The sequence below is a fragment of the Triticum aestivum genome, chromosome 7A (assembly GCF_018294505.1).
Source record: "Triticum aestivum cultivar Chinese Spring chromosome 7A, IWGSC CS RefSeq v2.1, whole genome shotgun sequence".
Taxonomy (NCBI): Eukaryota; Viridiplantae; Streptophyta; class Magnoliopsida; order Poales; family Poaceae; genus Triticum; species Triticum aestivum.
In genome coordinates this window covers 741,817,390-741,838,875 of record NC_057812.1, presented here as the reverse complement: position 1 = coordinate 741,838,875, position 21,486 = coordinate 741,817,390, and the positions used below count along the sequence as shown (strand labels likewise).

Sequence of the window (21,486 nt, the reverse complement as noted above, 5' to 3'; positions counted from 1 at the left end):
GTATCAGGCGGTTCTGAGAGGAACATGCGGTGGCCCGTTTGTCTCCGGCCGGTTGCAAAACTCGTGTCGAGAACGGGGCCGGAACCAAACGGGACTCGAGGACCCAATCCAAATAGGATCGCTCCGTACAAGCAAAGTCGAGTTTTGTTTGACGCGTGCAGTCTAACTTTTTCTTTTTTAGAATCGCAGTCTAAACTCAATAATTTTTATCTTTATTCTTTATCTTTATTTTTATCTTTATCTTTACCTAATCTCTCCCTTATATATATATATATATATATATCCCTAATCTCTACCTACTAATAAACCAAGTATTGCTTCTGGTCGTCCATCTAAAAAATTGCCCTCAAAGTTGCTATATATTACCCGCTATGCTATCCATAAGTGAACAAAGCGTTTCGCTTTTTTGTAACTCACCGTCGTGGTAAGTCTTTTATACGTAGGATACCCACTGTAGGTCACATACGCTCCAGTGGGAAGACCAGGGATCGAACCCTGCTTCCATCGATTTTCCCCACTTCTTTTTCTCACCCACCTCACCCCCCTGTATGTCTTAATGGGCCGGCCCGCGGGGCGTGGCGTCGCTGTTGTTTTTCATTTCATTTTTTGTCTTTTCTTTTCTTATTTCTGTTTTTTACTTCTTCTTTAAATTAATTCGAGATTGAATTTTTTTAAAAGTTGCGACTCTTGAAAAATGGTCGAGAAATCATAAAGTATCTACGAAATTAAAAAATGTTCGAAAAATCATAAATTTTTTGTTGTTATTTTACAAAAATGTTGGCAAATTATAAAAAAAATCACAATTTGGATGTCAGGAAATAAACCATGTTCTTGATTTTGAAAAAACGATAATGTATACAAAACATATTCGCGAATCTAAAAAATATCCATGAAATTTTAGAAAATTCTCAAAAAATATTCAACTTTTCTACGAATTTCTATTTTTTGCCCTAATTTTAAAAAATCATTAATTCAAAAAATGTTCAGGAATTAAAAAACTATTCATGTGTTCAATAAATGTTCATCTAAACAAAAAAATGTTTATGAATTTTAAAAAATGCTTTTTTTAAATGTATGTCAATTCAAAAAACTTTTCACCATTTCAATAGTCTTCTATGTCTAGGTTTTTATCAGTTTTTGGAAAGTCTTTATATGTCTAGGCGTTGGGAGTAGTTTGTGGTAGATGAGATTTATTTTTAAAGTTTTAAACATTTTCTTGCGCTACACAATGACAAGTGTGTCATGCGGTGGCAAGCTCATTGCATTGGGATTTACCATGTCGAATGCATTGTGATCACATGGACATCACGTCCATCATCAGCAAGATAAGTGGCAAAATAATGAGCCACTTTGTTAAAATAGAAGATACTGATATGTCAGGGTATTGAGTCATACTTATTCGACCAACGTGTAATTTTTGTATGTACCGTTGCAACGTACGGGCATGTTTGCTAGTAATAATAATAATAATAATAATAATAATATAATAATAATAATAATAATAATAATAATAATAATAATAATAATATAATAATAATAAAGCACGGATTGACTCCGTGGGTTCACCGTCACAATACGCTTCTTCACGTGATTTTACGCTTTCAATTTGAATTTAAAACATATTCGAGGTGGTACTAAATTTTGTCTCTGCAACGTTCGCACTGCCCACCTAGGCCTGCTCCCGGTGCGCCCCACAACTGGCTGGGCCTCAGCCCATGGATCGACCTCTTTGTGGTGGATCGCCCGGCTGAAGCGGCAGCCCAAACAACCGATGCCAGGGGGCGCAAAAATAATGTGCCTCCTCGACCCCCTCACCCGTGCTGAAGCCACGCCATCCTCGCGCCGCCGCCGCCATCTCGCGGCCGCAGCCGCACCTCCGCCATCTCGCCGACGCGGCCGCAACCCAAACACCTCCATCCTCCTTCCATGACTAGATACCCCCTCCATAATTGCGAGGAGAGGCGTGGAGGAGAGGCAAAACTGGCGGCGGCCTTGCAAGGGCCTGCGGTGGTGCGGTCGGCAAGGACCTGCAGAATCTCACCGGATCCGGTGGGAAGTGGCGCTCAGGCGGTGGATCTGCAAGGAAGGCGGCTGGAGCTTGGAGCACGACGGTTGGCGGGCGCGGCATGGCGTCGGGTAACTGTGAGGGAAGAGAGAGATGAGCGGGAGAGAAAAGGGAGCACATGAGGAAGGAGATGGGAGGCCGGTGGGAGAGAGAAGGGAGCTGTGAGGTGTGGCAGTTGTCCTGCTGCTGCTCGCCGATGGCTCGCCGGCCATCCGCGAGCCGGCATTGCGGCCCCACGCGAGGGAAAGATCAGCGTTGCTGCAACCACGGCAGGACGGCCACCATGCACATACCTTACAAGCAGCAGCTGCCTCACTTTGCCTTGGACGACATGACGATTACGAAATATTCAGTCATCCCCCTTGCCGTCTACCTTTTGGACACTTGGACCTACTCAAGTGTTTGAGGTAAATGCTTACATAAAATAGCTATGCAAATTGTTATTTCCTTTCAGATGAAGGTGGAGATTTGGTAATGCTTAAAGAAAAGATCTACTCTATGGTTGTTTCTCTGCAGATGATTGTGCAGAAAAGCTGAAAACGAGATATAATTCTATGTGAGAGATGACCGCTAAAGGTACTTACTTTTGGTCTCAAGTAATGATAGCTAATATTGTGTGCAGATTTCTTTCTACAAGATGTGGGTGTAAATTCTTATTGTTACAATGATACAGTAGCAGTGGCGCAAGGTCGACAATTTTTTACTTTCATGTATTCAGTCCTTGCATGCATTTTCTGAGTATGTTCATTATTAGTATGCAGGTTATTTGTTTCCCCGGCATAGGAATAATGGCTGCAACTATGGCAAGACACCCACCATGCGTGCACCTTACAAGTTGCAGCAGCTTCACTTGGTTGTCAACGACATATCGAGTATAAAATAGATAGCCAGCTGCAAGCATTGCTCCTCCCCTCCCAACAGAACAAACTTTTGCAACGTGCCCTTTTCTACTCTGCCCAATTCCAGCCATCCCTCCATCTACCTGTTGGACTTGCTCACCCATGTGTTTGAGGTAATGCCTAATGAAAATAGATAGCGATGATTATTTCCTTTCACATGATTGTGGAGATTTAAAGTTGGAAAATTGATAGAATTATATTTATAATCTAAGAACATATCCTTTGGTCCTGAATTTAGGATACAGTGCATGACATATTATTAAATCCCATACAACAGAGTCTTAGGTATTTTATTTTCTGACCAAGTTATGATTTTTACTACAAAACCAAATTATGAATGCTTAATCTAAGGTATTTCTTACTCAGTTTGATCTAGGTTTCTATCAATTATTACATGTCTTTTGAATTTTCTTTTGTGGGGATTTGCCTTCTGATTTATGTTGAGGTGAATGTAGCTGCTGGTCATACTTTAACCACATGTCAATTGCAGGAGTGCAACACCACCATCTTGTGCCACAAACCATACCAAGAATGGCGGGTTATGGATAGAGTTCATTTGATCCATCTGATAAAAATACCTATTGGGGAATAAGCATGAAAAGTAATCAACCACTCTTTCCACAGTGGAGTTCCTCTATTTATTTGCCTATTGTTAGATTGGTTCATCCTGGTCTGACATGTTAATGAAAGTGTTGTCTCATTCCTCATACAATCTGGGTACCTTTCAATTGATTAGTTCTTCTTTTGGATTACTCTTTATTAATTCCCTTTGTGTATCTTTATTATGTTCCTCAAGACTTTGGAGTAAGACATTTATTTTGTTGATATTAGTTTCAAGGGAACATGGTACCCCACGACACAGGAAGATTACTGAAAATCAGTTCTAAATCTAATCAAGTCTAATCTTCTCTGTTTGAAGTTATGCCATTCGTAATATTGCATTGTAGATAGACAAAAAGATATAGGTATTAAATTTTGTGGCTCTAGCATAAATGTTTATCACCATGGTGACATTTCTTTTTCAATTTAGATAAGAAAAAAGAGACAAGTATTGAATAGAGAGTAGAGAGGATAAGAGCATTGTAGTTCAGCGTGGTTCATGCCAAAGACTGTGATACATATAATTTCTTAGGACAGTGCAAATTCATTGATGATGCAGCGGAAGTAACTCAAGTTCTGCTAGAATTTCTCTCACATAACATGGATAGAGGTGAGTTTTGCATAATCCATCTCAGTAACAAGCTTGCATTGAGTAATTCTTTCAAGAAGCTTACCATGCACAACTACATGATACTTGTAGTTCTCAGTGGCAATTGACAGCCACATTCTTCAATGGGAGACCTAGCATATAATTGCCTTGAGTACAACAATACATGATCTTCTGGCAACAAACTGTTCATGATTGACGCATAATATGTCCTTTGTCCGCATTTTAATTATTTATATTAATATTTCTGGTTATCACTGCACGAGTTGCAATGGATTTGATGAGGGAAGTCTGCAATGCAGACTGTGCTAAGTGTACCCGCTCCAGATTTTATCGACAGTAAATGGTCCACTGCTATTGACAGGTGCCTTCTTGCACTCTTCTGACCCAGATTTGGCATGTTTATCATTTTCTACTATCATCGTGTAGTTGCACAAAAATACATAAGAGCATGGCTCAAAACTCACAGAGAGGCACAACTTTGAAATGGTTTTATTTAAACAATGAAAGAATGTTTTTTGACTGAAAAGCTGTAGTATATTTTGATTATGGGGACACAGCTGAAATGTATACACCAAGAAAAAATAATTCTCTTTAGTTGAATTTTAAATTCATGTTTTGGAAATCAAATCCATTTCAAACTTCATGATTTCGGCTATAATGATTAATGCTACGCCCTGCTGATGCCAAAGGGTGTGACACTTTTTTAATGATAGTGCAAATTGATTGATGATGCAGCGCAATTACTACAAGTTCATCATGTCCACTGCCCATCCATGAATTTTTTTATCATTGTTATTCACATTGCAATACACGGGCACATAGTAGGAGTAATATGTGTGCGATGGTGGGTGCTGGAGGGCCATCCCCTTGAGGACGTGGACAAGGTGCGTGTGTGCACAACGCCACGTCATGTCTTACCACGTCGACCAGCCAATGACCATCATCGGACATGCTCTTCTCCTGGACGCCGCTGGGAAGAAGCCTGTCTCTATTGATTCGTTTGCGCCCGTCACTAATGCACATGGAGTCGCGGTGAGAATTTTTCATGGGTGTGACACAAACTACTCGATTTTAAACTAATATCTGTGCATATCAATGTAGCAAAGTATGTGTGTTTCAGAAATTTTATTTTTTATTTTTTGAAGTATGACAATGCTTTTCTATTGTTTAGGTAGATTCCAGCACGAGTGTTTACCTTTTTTTTCTACATGTTATGAGAATGTTGCGTCTAATAAGTTTAAAATTGTCATTTTAGCTTCCCCTCAAATTAGTTTTGTCATTTTAGCTATCATTCATTGCAATTATAGAACACACAAAAGGAGTATAAGCAGTGACATATGCCAACATGGATGGACCTGTGTGGATGGGGCATTTGAGTCATATTAATTTTAGGATGTGATTTTTTTCTCCCGTTGCAACGCACGGGCCTTTTTGCTAGTATATATATATATATATATATATATATATATATATATATATATATATATATATATATATATATATATATAATAAAGCACGGATTGACTTTGTCGGGTTCACCGTCACAATACGCTTCTTCTCGTGATTTTACGCTTTCAATTTGAATTTAAAACATATTCGAGGTGGTACTAAACAGTACAATGCGAGGAGAAAAACCAAAACCACGTTTAAATTTTTTTCGGGCCTGTGCCACAGGCCACGTGAGGCCGAGAACCACGGAAAATCGAAATCACAACCAACCGCCAACCGCCCCGTCCCTTGACGCTGAACCAAGATTCGTTCTCCGAATAAATTAATAGTCCCACCTTTATTTACAAATATGAATTTCGACTTTATTTACAAAATCTCTCTGGAATTTGTAAAATGGGCATAACTTTTGCATACGAACTCGGATTAAAAAGTTTTTTATATGAAAAATCATCTACTCGAAAAGTTACATCCCACGGAGACTATATTCAAGCCAACTATGATTATGAAGCCACAAAGGATTGAATGAACGTTCTCTACTCCCAATTGTTCATTTTTTAAAGTCATGCGCATAAGGTTTGAATGTCTTTTTAAGGATATATGATCTTCGAACTGCATCTTGATCATTGATAGGATAACTTGCAATGGGTAGCCTTTCCCCAGGATCATGTTTAAGACGACTAAAATCATAAAACGGTGGTGATGGCGGTGACACATCTTCAGTTTGCTCTATGGTCACATTTGACATAGACAATGTTGGTTCTTCAATTTGCTCTTCGATCACAACTGGCATACACACAACTTCGCGGGTCTGCTCTTCAGCCACATCCGGCATATTCTCTGCCTTCTTCTTCTTCCCTATCTTCATAGCTTCTCTTTGGAAAGAGAAACAATGTCTGCTGCCCTCTTCATTCTTCAACAATTCTGCAAGAATACTACTTTCTATCAGCACTACTTTCTATCAATAAAGCTAATTGAGGCCAAAATGAGTGCAGAATTATCTATGTGTTCATAGTGCAAAAAAGCAAACCCTAAATCATAGATTTGGGGGGATTTGATTCGGTACCTTACTGCAGCCGGATTTGGAGGGGGCGATCCGGCGAGGGCAGGGCCGCCAAACAGCCGTCCGGCGAGCGGCGACAAGGGCGCAGGCAGCCGGCGCTCCGGCAGGGCAGAGGTACAGCCGCGCGCTGGGACCTGGAACAGGCGGACAGCCGGACAGGGGCTCACCGCGGGCGGAGGGAGGCGGGCGGGCTGGAGAAGAGAGGTGGGATGCGGGAGCTTCCTCGGCGGCTGGGCGTCGGCAAGGTCGCCGAGCGCGAACGGCGGCGGCGAGGAACAGACGCGCATGAGGCGAGGAGGCGAGGCGGCCGTCGGAGTCGAGGTCTCGAGGATTGGATGAGTAATCTGGAATTCTCGATATGGACTTGGTCTGTTTATTGGGCTGGTTTTTTTTCTAGCCCATTTAAAATCTATATATATATATATATATATATGTTGTCTCAGAATCCCAGGGTGGGCCGCGGCCCACCCTGGCCACCCTGTACATCCGCCACTGCTCGTAGCACCAAAAGACTGGAAAACGATTCCTCATCAATTTTGGAGAATGCTAGCCGCAGCCGAGTGAGGCTATTAAGATGGGATCAAGATGAGATAACTTGGGGTATCAATCTCTTTTTGAGTTGCCCTTCTAAACCAACTGTGTAAACATTTGGAGGTAAACAAAGTCCCTCCAGCTGCAGCACCTCCTTCTCACTGATAGTCGTGATTTCTAGATGCACAAGGTGTCTCATTTCTTTGATAGCATTTCTCAGGTCGGCAGAGTGTTTAGTTTCCACGTTGCAGACAGCAAATGTTTTTAGTTGTGTTAAAGCAGCCACACCTCCAAGAATTTCTGAGCTTGCTTCCACACATTGCAGAGCATGCAGGGAAGTCAAGTGCCTTATACCACTAGGCACCTTTACACCACTAAAAATTATAAATTCTCCTTGTGGGCTAGCATAACTTGCAAACAGGTATCTCAACCTCTGAAGTTTTGCAATGTTGTTTGGTAAATACGACAGTGCACTGTTCACAGCATCCAGGACTTCTAAGTTTTGCAACTTTCCTATGTCTTCAGGTAGACTTTCAATATTAGTATATCTAAGGCCCAAATACCGTAGATTGAACAAGTTGAATACCTTAGTCGGCAGCATCTTGATACGGGTACCTTGCAGATCCAGTGTTAAGAGCAGGTTCGAAGATTCTAGGATAGGCCTCAGCAAATCAATATTGATATATCTGTTAAAAACATGTATTGCACGGACATGTGTAGCATTAGATTCAATCAGTCGTTGAAGGTTTCCACTCTGGAGTGATATTCGACGTGTGTCCTCAATAGAGAATGCATCAAAGCCATCATAAACTTTACCAAAACATTCTTCACCAGCTTTATTGAGGGCAACAAGTCGTATGATATCATGCACCTGGCAACATTTTAACCGCCCAGTATGATTCCTATTGACCACCTGTAGTAGGCTTCAGCTCACAAGTTCAGTCAAGTACCCCTCTGCCACTTCCTCCAATTTTTTGTTCTCCTTTTCATTGATGAATCCAGCAGTAATCCAATGCGTCATTATTGTCCTCCTCTTGATGGAATAATCTTCTGGGAATAATGCACAATGTAAGAAACAATTCTTCAAATCATATGTAAGGTCCTCCAAACTGACCTTTAGAATTGTCTCAACGCGAGGCATCACATTTTTTACCAACTGGAGCTCTAACTCATCATATACTTTTTTCCATTCTATAGATGTTTTCCGGATAGTAGGCTGCCTATGCATACAATAGCAATAGGCAAACCTTCACACTTCTTCACAAATTTCCAAGCTAAGTTCTGTAACTCGAGTGGACACTTTCTGTCAGGATCATTCCAAAAGGCTGATTTGTAGAATAACTCCCAAGAGTTCGATTTGTCAAGTGGTTCCAAATGAACTGAAGACATATTAGTTGCCAATAATGATACTTCATGCTTTCTTGATGTGATAACAAATTGTCCACTAGATGGAAAGACAGTCCATATCTCTAACCAAACATTAGTAGTCCAAACATCATCTAGAACTAAGATGTATCTTTTACCTTGGAGGTACTCGTAGATGGTCTCAGCCAGGATTCTAATCTCCATTTTAGGTGCATCAATTGGCATGCCAAATTCTCTAGCAATCCTCTTCAGCAAGTCTTCAACATGACAACTCTCCGACACAGTTACCCATGCAGCGGCATCGAAGGTTACTTTTACAGTTTTGTACACATGAGCAACCAAAGTTGTTTTCCCCACACCTGCCATGCCCCACAAAGTGGAAATCTTGCTTCTTTTGTCTCGCATGTCACCTGTCAGCCATTGCATAAATTGCTGCTTGTGCTCAAAGATCCCTACAAGGTCCTCGTCCCTTGAGAAATTGAAAACTCGATGAGCCCTGTGGCCATAATTTCTGCCAATTTCTGGCATGGCATAGTGCTCCTTCCTTTGTATAGCACCTTGAAGTCTGCCATTGATATCTTTAAACTTGTGCGCAAGTCGGCGCCAGGTCTTGACATACTTGATCCTCTTCTTCATCTTGGCAACAAACCTTCCATGCTTGTCCTCCAACTTATAGGTGAACTTGTCGACCACATCTTCGATCTCGAAAGCGAAGCCCCTGATCCTCTCGACAAAGAGGCCAGTTGTATCATCGGCGTCCTTGAACCGCTCTGCACCTTTCAGATATGCCTGCATGCTTTCAAGCTCATACTTGGCTTGACTGATCTGATCGAATAGACCCTTGAGGGCCGAGGCTTCACTGCAAAGCAGCGATGTGCCGAAGGTTGCTGCCTCGTTCGCCGAGGCCGCAACCAGCTTGACGATCAGTAAACCTACAATTGCTTCGGCCATGGTGGGATTGGGAGCTCAATCTGAGTGCTCTTGTGTGTGTGCTATTGGAGCGGGGGAAGACTAATGCCCCCTTGGAATAGATTCCACCCGCCAGAGCAGGTGAAATCAAGGAAGAAATCCTCTAAATCTGAACCAAGTTTTTGGGAATAGCTGGTTGGCTAGAGGATTTGACCAACTGTACGATTGGTTAGAGAAGCGAAGTCCTCTTTTTTCTATAGAGGTGGCACCTAGTACATCCATTTGGCATGATGCGACTCTGAGGGTAGATAAGCAAACTCGCGTGACTAGTCACCGGCCGGCCGGCCAGCTTAAACAACTCAACAAACAGCTGCTGGCCAATTCACAAGTAAGCATGCATCATCAAAGTTGGCATCATCAATAAACAAGAACATGTAGATAAATTTTTATCTTCAGTTGCCATGCTAGCTTGGATCCAACATAGCGTACACACTGTTCAAGTCTTTGGCCTGCCGCCTACCGGTTGGGGTTTAAAGCAAACTTGATCATTATATAGATGGTGTTCTGTGGGATGAGGACCGGGGTATCATGAAATATCATTTTGTTCAATTGTCCGCCATTTTTACGCCCGTAGATGACGGGGTTTAGGTGTTTTAGACCTGGATCTTTTTCGGTTTTACACCTGGAATGTATGAATGCGGTTCTTCTTGCAAAGTGGTTGTGTAAATTGGAACCATATAATGAAGGCAGTTGATTGATTCTTACATGTTAGATTGATAAGAACAATGTGAGTGATTAGTCACCGGCCGGCCGGCTTAGACAACGTACTTGGTCCGTTTCGTTTTAGTCTGCATATAAGATTTGGTCAAATTCAAACTTTGTAAAGTTTGACCAACTCTGTAAAGTTTGACCTTCTTTGTAGGAAAAAATATCAACGTATACAATACTAAAGCTATATAGTATGAAAATTAATTTCATGATGCATCTAACAATATTGATTTCATATTATGAATCTTGATATTTTTTCTATAAACTTAGTCAAACCTAACAAAGTTTGACTTTGACCAAATCTTATATGCAGACTGAAAAGAAACGGAGGGAGTAATACACACACCCTCTGACTGGCCCACCAATCATAGGTCTATGCGTTTATATACTTAAGAGTTGCTAGCTATCATTCAGCTATCTTTTTTTGACGGGAGAAGATATAATTCAGCTCTCAGTGTGATGGTGTCTCTAATTGTATATGTATATGCGAACGAGAGTAGGAAGGCTTTGCCATCTTTGACTGACATCGTTAAACAGACTTGGGGACCTATGTCCTAAAAGGGCTGCTACTCTGCGGTGCAGATCAGAGCACTGTGGTTAGGTGGGCCTTTTTTCAGCCAAGTTAGTCTCATCCCCACAATCGTTAGGCAAGAATAGCCGCGTTAGTGGAAAACTCTTCCGAAAAAATAGTTTGGCAGGCGGGTTCATGTGGTCGCAGCCCTCCATGGCGGCGGCCGATGGCCGGGAGGGACGACTTCCATGGCGACAGTGTCGGGGTCCGACCGACGGCTCTAACTGCTCGATCGGGAGGACAAGGGTGTCAGACATTGGCATTATGCCGATATAGGTGAGGCAAATCGGTGTTCGGCTGTTCGGTGAAGCCCGTCGTCCAATGGAATTTGAAGGAGGTAATAATTCTTCAGTTTGAGGTGATGCTGGGTTCTGAAAGTGAACAGCTGCAGCTTCTGACAATCACATGGCCTGCCAATACAGTCAGGGAATGAAGAAACAAAGCATTCTATGTGGAGTTTACGTCTCTAGGTAAACACTAGGACATATGCCCGTGCAGTGGCGGATCCAGGACCCAGGCCGGGGGAGCCTGGGCCTGGGGCGTGAGGATGAACCACTTCATCTACTGTAGAATACTGCACACTGTAGCAAGACTGCAGTGACACTGTAGAGGCCACTGTAGCAGCCTGGGCCCTGGGCGTGGCCCAATCCTGGGTCCGCCCCTGTGCCCGTGCGTTGCAACGGGAAGGATAAATTGGCGTGCATCTGCAAGCAAAACACCTCATGCTTTGGTACAAAGAAAGTGCCAATCGCCCCATCCTTCAAAATGCCCACCAACGCATAACTTGCAAACAGGTATCTCAACCTCTGAAGTTTTGCAATGTTGTTTGGTAAATACGACAGTGCACTGTTCACAGCATCCAGGACTTCTAATATTTGCAACTTTCCTATGTCTTCCGGTAGACTTTCAATATTAGTATATCTAAGGCCCAAATACCGTAGATTGAACAAGTTGAATACCTCAGTCGGCAGCATCTTGATTCGGGTACCTTGCAGATCCAGTGTTAAGAGCAGTTTCGAAGATTCTAGGATAGGCCTCAGCAAATCAATATTGATATATCTGTTAAAAACATGTATTGCACGGACATGTGCAGCATCAGATTCAATCAGTCGTTGAAGGTTTCCACTCTAGATTGATATTCGACGTTTGTGCTCAATAGAGAATGCACCAGAGCCATCATAAACTTTACCAAAACATTCTTCACCAGCTTTATTGAGGGCAAAAAGTCGTATGATATCATGCACCTGGCAACATTTTAACCGCCCAGTATGATTCCTCTTGACCACCTGTAGTAGGCTTCGGCCCACAAGTTCAGTCAAGTACCCCTCTGCCACTTCCTCCAATGTTTTGTTCTCCTTTTCATTGATGAATCCAGCAGTAATCCAATGCCTCGTTATTGTCCTCCTCTTGATGGAATAATCTTCTGGGAATAATGCACAATGTAAGAAACAATTCTTCAAATCATATGTAAGGTCCTCCAAACTGACCTTTAGAATTGTCTCAACGCGAGGCATCACATTTTTTACCAACTGGAGCTCTAACTCATCATATACTTTTTTCCATTCTATAGATGTTTGACATTTTCCGGATAGTAGGCTGCCTATGCATACAATAGCAATAGGCAAACCTTCGCACTTGTTCACAAATTTCTAAGCTAAGTTCTGTAACTCGAGTGGACACTTTCTGTCAGGATCATTCCAAAAGGCTGATTTGTAGAATAACTCCCAAGAGTTCGATTTGTCAAGTGGTTCCAAATGAACTGAAGACATATTAGTTGCCAATAATGATACTTCATGCTTTCTTGATGTGATAATAAATTGTCCACTAGATGGAAAGACTGTCCATCTCTAACCAAACATTAGTAGTCCAAACATCATCTAGAACTAAGATGTATCTTTTACCTTGGAGGTACTCGTAGATGGTCTCAGCCAGGATTCTAATCTCCATTTTAGGTGCATCAATTGGCATGCCAAATTCTCTAGAAATCCTCTTCAGCAAGTCTTCAACATGACAACTCTCCGACACAGTTACCCATGCAGCGGCATCGAAGGTTACTTTTATAGTTTTGTACACATGAGCAACCAAAGTTGTTTTCCCCACACCTGCCATGCCCCACACAGTGGAAATCTTGCTTCTTTTGTCTTGCATGTCACCTGTCAGCCATTGCATCAATTGCTGCTTGTGCTCAAAGATCCCTACAAGGTCCTCGTCCCTTGAGAAATTGAAAACTCAATGAGCCCTGTGGCCATCATTTCTGCCAATTTCTGGCATGGCGTAGTGCTCCTTCCTTTGTATAGCACCTTGAAGTCTGCCATTGATATCTTTAAACTTGTGCGCAAGTCGGCGTCAGGTCTTGACATGCTTGATCCTCTTCTTCATCTTGGCAACAAACCCTCCATGCTTGTCCTCCAACTTATAGGTGAACTCGTCGACCACATCTTCGATCTCGAAAGCGAAGCCCCTGATCCTCTCGACAAAGAGGCCAGTTGTATCATCGGCGTCCTTGAACCGCTCTGCACCTTTCAGATATGCCTGCATACTTTCAAGCTCATACTTGGCTTCACTGATCTGACCGAGCAGACCCTTGAGGGCCGAGGCTTCACTGCAAAGCAGCGATGTGCCGAAGGTTGCTGCTTCGTTCGGCAAGGCCGCACCCAGCTTGACGATCAGTAAACCTACAATTGCTTCGGCCATGGTGGGATTGGGAGCTCAATCTAAGTGCTCTTGTGTGTGTGCTATTGGAGGGGGGAAAGACTAATGCCCCCTTGGAATAGATTCCACCCTCCAGAGCAGGCGAAATCAAGGAAGAAATCCTTTAAATCTGAACCAAGTTTTTGGGAATAGCTGGTTGGCTAGAGGATTTGACCAACTGTACGATTGGTTAGAGAAGCGAAGTCCTCTTTTTTCTATAGAGGTGGCACCTAGTACATCCATTTGGCATGATGCGACTCTGAGGGTAGGTAAGCAAAGTCGCGTGACTAGTCACCGGCCGGCCGGCTAGCTTAAACAACTCAACAAACAGCTGCTGGCCAATTCACAAGTAAGCATGCATCATCAAAGTTGGCATCATCAATAAACAAGAACATGTAGATAAATTTTTATCTTCAGTTGCCATGCTAGCTTGGATCCAACATAGCGTACACACTGTTCAAGTCTTTGTCCTGCCGCCTGCCGGTTGGGGTTTTAAAGCAAACTTGATCATTATATAGATGGTGTTCTGTGGGATGAGGACCAGGGTATCATGAAATATCATTTTGTTCAATTGTCCGCCATTTTTACGCCCGTAGATGACGGGGTTTAGGTGTTTTAGACCTGGATCTTTTTCGGTTTTACACCTGGAATGTATGAATGTGGTTCTTCTTGCAGAGTGGTTGTGTAAATTGGAATCAGATAATGAAGGCAGTTGATTGATTCTTACATGTTATATTGATAAGAACAATGTGAGTGATTAGTCACCGGCCGGCCGGCTTAGACAACGTACTTGGTCCGTTTCGTTTTAGTCTGCATATAAGATTTGGTCAAATTAAAACTTTGTAAAGATTGACCAACTCTGTAAAGTTTGACCAACTTTGTAGGAAAAAATATCAACATACACAATACTAAAGCTATATAGTCTGAAAATTAATTTCATGATGCATCTAACAATATTGATTTCATATTATGAATCTTGATATTTTTTCTATAAACTTAGTCAAACCTAACAAAGTTTGACTTTGACCAAATCTTATATGCAGACTGAAAAGAAACGGAGGGAGTAATACACACACCCTCTGACTGGCCCACCAATCATAGGTCTATGCGTTTATATACTTAAGAGTTGCTAGCTATCATTCAGCTATCTTTTTTTTACGGGAGAAGCTATAATTCAGCTCTCATGTGACGGTGTCTCTAATTGTATATGTATATGCGAACGAGAGTAGGAAGGCTTTGCCATCTTTGACTGACATCGTTAAACAGACTTGGGGACCTATGTCCTAAAAGGGCTTCTACTCTGCGGTGCAGATCAGAGCACTGTGGTTAGGTGAGCCTTTTTTCAACCAAGTTAGTCTCATCCCCACAATCGTTAGGCAAGAACAGCCGTGTCAATGGAAAACTCTTCCGAAAAAACAGTTTGGCAGGCGGGTTCATGTGTTCGCAGCCCGCGGTGGCGGCGGCCGATGGTCGGGAGGGACGACTTCCATGGCGACAGTGTCGGGGTCTGACCGACGGCTCTAACTGCTCGATCGGGAGGACAAGGGTGTCAGACATTGGCATTATGCCGATACAGGTGAGGCAAATCGGTGTTCGGCTGTTCGGTGAAGCCCATCGTCCAATGGAATTTGAAGGAGGTAATAATTCTTTAGTTTGAGGTGATGCTGGGTTCTGAAAGTAAACAACTGCAGCTTCTGACAATCACATGGCCTACCAATACAGTCAGGGAAGGTAGAAACAAAGCATTCTATGTGGAGTTTATGTCTCTAGGTAAACACTAGGACATATGCCCGTGAAGTGGCGGATCCAGGACCCAGGCCGGGGGAGCCTGGGCCTGGGGCGTGAGGATGAACCACTTCATCTACTGTAGAATACTGCACACTATAGCAAGACTGCAGTGACACTGTAGAGGCCACTGTAGCAGCCTGGGCCCTGGGTGTAGCCCAATCCTGGGCCGCCCCTCTGCCCGTGCGTTGCAACGGGAAGGATAAATTGGCGTGCATCTGCAAGCAAAACACCTCGTGCTTTGGTACAAAGAAAACGCCAATCGCCCCATCCTTCAAAATGCCCACCAACGCATAACTTGCAAACAGGTATCTCAACCTCTGAAGTTTTGCAATGTTGTTTGGTAAATACGACAGTGCACTGTTCACAACATCCAGGACTTCTAAGTTTTGCAACTTTCCTATGTCTTCAGGTAGACTTTCAATATTAGTATATCTAAGGCCCAAATACCGTAGATTGAACAAGTTGAATACCTTAGTCGGCAACATCTTGATACGGGTACCTTGCAGATCCAGTGTTAAGAGCAGGTTCGAAGATTCTAGGATAGGCCTCAGCAAATCAATATTGATATATCTGTTAAAAACATGTATTGCACGGACATGTGTAGCATCAGATTCAATCAGTCGTTGAAGGTTTCCGCTCTGGATTGATATTCCACGTGTGTCCTCAATAGAGAATGCACCAGAGCCATCATAAACTTTACCAAAACATTCTTCACCAGCTTTATTGAGGGCAACAAGTCGTATGATATCATGCACCTGGCAACATTTTAACCGCCCAGTATGATTCCTCTTGACCACCTGTAGTAAGCTTCAGCTCACAAGTTCAGTCAAGTACCCCTCTGCCACTTCCTCCAATGTTTTGTTCTCCTTTTCATTGATGAATCCAGCAGTAATCCAATGCGTCATTATTGTCCTCCTCTTGATGGAATAATCTTCTGGGAATAATGTACAATGTAAGAAACAATTCTTCAAATCATATGTAAGGTCCTCCAAACTGACCTTTAGAATTGTCTCAACGCGAGGCATCACATTTTTTACCAACTGGAGATCTAACTCATCATATACTTTTTTCCATTCTATAGATGTTTTCCGGATAGTAGGCAGCCTATGCATACAATAGCAATAGGCAAACCTTCACACTTCTTCACAAATTTCCAAGCTAAGTTCTGTAACTCGAGTGGACACTTTCTGTCAGGATCATTCCAAAAGGCTGATTTGTAGAATAACTCCCAAGAGTTCGATTTGTCAAGTGGTTCCAAATGAACTGAAGACATATTAGTTGCCAATAATGATACTTCATGCTTTCTTGATGTGATAACAAATTGTCCACTAGATGGAAAGACAGTCCATATCTCTAACCAAACATTAGTAGTCCAAACATCATCTAGAACTAAGATGTATCTTTTACCTTGGAGGTACTCGTAGATGGTCTCAGCCAGGATTCTAATCTCCATTTTAGGTGCATCAATTGGCATGCCAAATTCTCTAGCAATCCTCTTCAGCAAGTCTTCAACATGACAACTCTCCGATACAGTTACCCATGCAGCGGCATCGAAGGTTACTTTTACAGTTTTGTACACATGAGCAACCAAAGTTGTTTTCCCCACACCTGCCATGGCCCACAAAGTGGAAATCTTGCTTCTTTTGTCTTGCATGTCACCTGTCAGCCATTGCATAAATTGCTGCTTGTGCTCAAAGATCCCTACAAGGTCCTCGTCCCTTGAGAAATTGAAAACTCGATGAGCCCTCTGGCCATCATTTCTGCCAATTTCTGGCATGGCGTAGTGCTCCTTCCTTTGTATAGCACCTTGAAGTCTGCCATTGATATCTTTAAACTTGTGCGCAAGTCGGCGCCAGGTCTTGACATACTTGATCCTCTTCTTCATCTTGGCAACAAACCTTCCATGCTTGTCCTCCAACTTATAGGTGAACTTGTCGACCACATCTTCGATCTCGAAAGCGAAGCCCCTGATCCTCTCGACAAAGAGGCCAGTTGTATCATCGGCGTCCTTGAACCGCTCTGCACCTTTCAGATATGCCTGCATACTTTCAAGCTCATACTTGGCTTCACTCATCTGACCGAACAGACCCTTGAGGGCCGAGGCTTCACTGCAAAGCAGCGATGTGCCGAAGGTTGCTGCCTCGTTCGCCGAGGCCGCAACCAGCTTGACGATCAGTAAACCTACAATTGCTTCGGCCATGGTGGGATTGGGAGCTCAATCTGAGTGCTCTTGTGTGTGTGCTATTGGAGCGGGGGAAGACTAATGCCCCCTTGGAATAGATTCCCCCCGCCAGAGCAGGTGAAATCAAGGAAGAAATCCTCTAAATCTGAACCAAGTTTTTGGGAATAGCTGGTTGGCTAGAGGATTTGACCAACTGTACGATTGGTTACAGAAGCGAAGTCCTCTTTTTTCTATAGAGGTGGCACCTAGTACATCCATTTGGCATGATGCGACTCTGAGGGTAGATAAGCAAACTCGCGTGACTAGTCACCGGCCGGCCGGCCAGCTTAAACAACTCAACAAACAGCTGCTGGCCAATTCACAAGTAAGCATGCATCATCAAAGTTGGCATCATCAATAAACAAGAACATGTAGATAAATTTTTATCTTCAGTTGCCATGCTAGCTTCGATCCAACATAGCGTACACACTGTTCAAGTCTTTGGCCTGCCGCCTACCGGTTGGGGTTTAAAGCAAACTTGATCATTATATAGATGGTGTTCTGTGGGATGAGGACCGGGGTATCATGAAATATCATTTTGTTCAATTGTCCGCCATTTTTACGCCTGTAGATGACGGGGTTTAGGTGTTTTAGACCTAGATCTTTTTCGGTTTTACACCTAGAATGTATGAATGTGGTTCTTCTTGCAAAGTGGTTGTGTAAATTGGAACCAGATAATGAAGGCAGTTGATTGATTCTTACATGTTAGATTGATAAGAACAATGTGAGTGATTAGTCACCGGCCGGCCGGCTTAGACAACGTACTTGGTCCGTTTGGTTTTAGTCTGCATATAAGATTTGGTCAAATTCAAACTTTGTAAAGTTTGACCAACTCTGTAAAGTTTGACCAACTTTGTAGGAAAAAATATCAACATATACAATACTAAAGCTATATAGTATGAAAATTAATTTCATGATGCATCTAACAATATTGATTTCATATTATGAATCTTGATATTTTTTCTATAAACTTAGTCAAACCTAACAAAGTTTGACTTTGACCAAATCTTATATGCAGACTGAAAAGAAACGGAGGGAGTAATACACACACCCTCTGACTGGCCCACCAATCATAGGTCTATGCGTTTATATACTTAAGAGTTTCTAGCTATCATTCAGCTATCTTTTTTTGACGGGAGAAGCTATAATTCAGCTCTCAGTGTGACGGTGTCTCTAATTGTATATGTATATGCGAACGAGAGTAGGAAGGCTTTGCCATCTTTGACTGACATCGTTAAACAAACTTGGGGACCTATGTCCTAAAAGGGCTGCTACTCTGCGGTGCAGATCAGAGCACTGTGGTTAGGTGGGCCTTTTTTCAGCCAAGTTAGTCTCATCCCCACAATCGTTAGGCAAGAACAGCCGCGTCAGTGGAAAACTCTTCCGAAAAAACAGTTTGGCAGGCGGGTTCATGTGGTCGCAGCCCTCCGTGGCGGCGGCCGATGGCCGGGAGGGACGACTTCCATGGCGACAGTGTCGGGGTCCGACCGACGGCTCTAACTGCTCGATCGGGAGGACAAGGGTGTCAGACATTGTCATTATGCCGATACAGGTGAGGCAAATCGGTGTTCGGCTGTTCGGTGAAGCCCATCGTCCAATGGAATTTGAAGGAGGTAATAATTCTTCAGTTTGAGATGATGTTGGGTTCTGAAAGTGAACAGTTGCAGCTTCTGACAATCACATGGCCTGCCAATACAGTCAGGGAAGGTAGAAACAAAGCATTCTATGTGCAGTTTACGTCTCTAGGTAAACACTAGGACATATGCCCATGCAGTGGCGGATCCAGGACCCAGGCCGGGGAGCCTGGGCCTGGGGCGTGAGGATGAGCCACTTCATCTACTGTAGAATACTGCACACTGTAGCGAGACTGCAGTGACACTGTAGAGGCCACTGTAGCAGCCTGGGCCCTGGGCGTGGCCCAATCCTGGGTCCGCCCCTGTGCCCGTGCGTTGCAACGGGAAGGATAAATTGGCGTGCATCTGCAAGCAAAACACCTCGTGCTTTGGTACAAAGAAAATGCCAATCGCCCAATCCTTCAAAATGCCCACCAACGCATAACTTGCAAACAGGTATCTCAACCTCTAAAGTTTTGCAATGTTGTTTGGTAAATACGACAGTGCACTGTTCACAGCATCCAGGACTTCTAAGTTTTGCAACTTTCCTATGTCTTCAGGTAGACTTTCATTATTAGTATATCTAAGGCCCAAATACCGTAGATTGAACAAGTTGAATACCTCAGTCGGCAGCATCTTGATACGGGTACCTTGCAGATCCAGTGTTAAGAGCAGGTTCGAAGATTCTAGGATAGGCCTCAGCAAATCAATATTGATATATCTGTTAAAAACATGGATTGCACGGACATGTGTAGCATCAGATTCAATCAGTCGTTGAAGGTTTCCACTCTGGATTGATATTCGACGTGTGTGCTCAATAGAGAATGCACCAGAGCCATCATAAACTTTACCAAAACAATCTTCACCAGCTTTATTGAGGGCAATAAGTCGTATGATATCATGCACCTGGCAACATTTTAACCGCCCAGTATGATTCCTCTTGACCACCTGTAGTAGGCTTCGGCTCACAAGTTCAGTAAAGTACCACTCTGCCACTTCCTCCAATGTTTTGTTCTCCTTTTCATTGATGAATCCAGCAGTAATCCAATGCCTCATTATTGTCCTCCTCTTGATGGGGGACAATGCACAATGTAAGAAACAATTCTTCAAATCATATGTAAGGTCCTCCAAACTGACCATTAGAATTGGCTCAATGCAAGGCATCACATTTTTTACCAACTAGAGCTCTAACTCATCATATATTTTTTTCCATTCTACAGATGTTTGACTTTTTCCGGATAGTAGGCTGCTTATGCATACAATAGCAATAGGCAAACCTTCACACTTCTTCACAAATTTCCAAGCTAAGTTCTATAACTCGAGTGGACACTTTCTATCAGGATCATTCCAAAAGGCTGATTTGTAGAATAACTCCCAAGAGTTCGATTTGTCAAGTGGTTCCAAATGAACTGAAGACATATTAGTTGCCAATAATGATACTTCATGCTTTCTTGATGTGATAACAAATTGTCCACTAGATGGAAAGACAGTCCATATCTCCAACGAAACATTAGTAGTCCAAACATCATCTAGAACTAAGATGTATCTTTTACCTTGGAGGTACTCGTAGATGGTCTCAGCCAGGATTCTAATCTCCATTTTAGGTGCATCAATTGGCATGCCAAATTCTCTAGCAATCCTCTTCAGCAAGTCTTCAACATGACAAATCTCCGACACAGTTACCCATGCAGCAGCATCGAAGGTTACTTTTACAGTTTTGTACACATGAGCAACCAAAGTTGTTTTCCCCACACCTGCCATGCCTCACACAGTGGAAATCTTGATTCTTTTGTCTTGCATGTCACCTGTCAGCCATTGCATCAATTGCTGCTTGTGCTCAAAGATCCCTACATGGTCCTCGTCCCTTGAGAAATTGAAAACTCGATGAGCCCTGTGGCCATCATTTCTGCCAATTTCTGGCATGGCGTAGTGCTCCTTCCTTTGTATAGCACCTTGAAGTCTGCCATTGATATCTTTAAACGTGTGCGCAAGTCGGCGCCAGGTCTTGACATGCTTGATCCTCTTCTTCATCTTGGCAACAAACCCTCCATGCTTCTCCTCCAACTTATAGGTGAACTCGTCGACCACATCATCGATCTCGAAAGCGAAGCCCCTGATCCTCTCGACAAAGAGGCCAGTTCTATCATTGGCGTCCTTGAACCGCTCTGCACCTTTCAGATATGCCTGCATACTTTCAAGCTCATACTTGGCTTCACTGATCTGACCGAGCAGACCCTTGAGGGCCGAGGCTTCACTGCAAAGCAGCGATGTGTCGAAGGTTGCTGCCTCGTTCGCCAAGGCCGCACCCAGCTTGACGATTAGTAAACCTACAATTGCTTCGGCCAT

General features: G+C 43.0%; 1 protein-coding gene and 4 pseudogenes across 1 annotated transcript; all 5 read right to left on the bottom strand.

The window, feature by feature from the left end:
• Nucleotides 1–6,080: 6,080 nt before the first annotated feature.
• On the bottom strand, nt 6,081–7,004 carry LOC123147321 (classical arabinogalactan protein 7-like). The gene is made up of 2 exons (XM_044566548.1): nt 6,687–7,004; nt 6,081–6,544 (listed from the first exon to the last, which is right to left on the bottom strand). The coding sequence occupies exons 1-2, from the start codon at nt 6,968–6,970 to the stop codon at nt 6,529–6,531; spliced, it is 300 nt and encodes a 99-aa protein (XP_044422483.1). The 5' UTR covers nt 6,971–7,004; the 3' UTR covers nt 6,081–6,528.
• A 52-nt stretch (nt 7,005–7,056) lies between these two features.
• On the bottom strand, nt 7,057–9,530 carry LOC123153978 (disease resistance protein RPM1-like; annotated as a pseudogene).
• Nucleotides 9,531–11,384: 1,854 nt separating this feature from the next.
• On the bottom strand, nt 11,385–13,521 carry LOC123153977 (disease resistance protein RPM1-like; annotated as a pseudogene).
• Nucleotides 13,522–15,284: 1,763 nt separating this feature from the next.
• On the bottom strand, nt 15,285–17,506 carry LOC123153976 (disease resistance protein RPM1-like; annotated as a pseudogene).
• Nucleotides 17,507–19,359: 1,853 nt separating this feature from the next.
• Nucleotides 19,360–21,486, bottom strand: LOC123153974 (disease resistance protein RPM1-like; annotated as a pseudogene).

Bases quoted from the DNA above. Each gene is read 5' to 3' on its own strand.
- LOC123147321 (XM_044566548.1), bottom strand. From the start codon at position 6,970: ATGCGCGTCTGTTCCTCGCCGCCGCCGTTCGCGCTCGGCGACCTTGCC.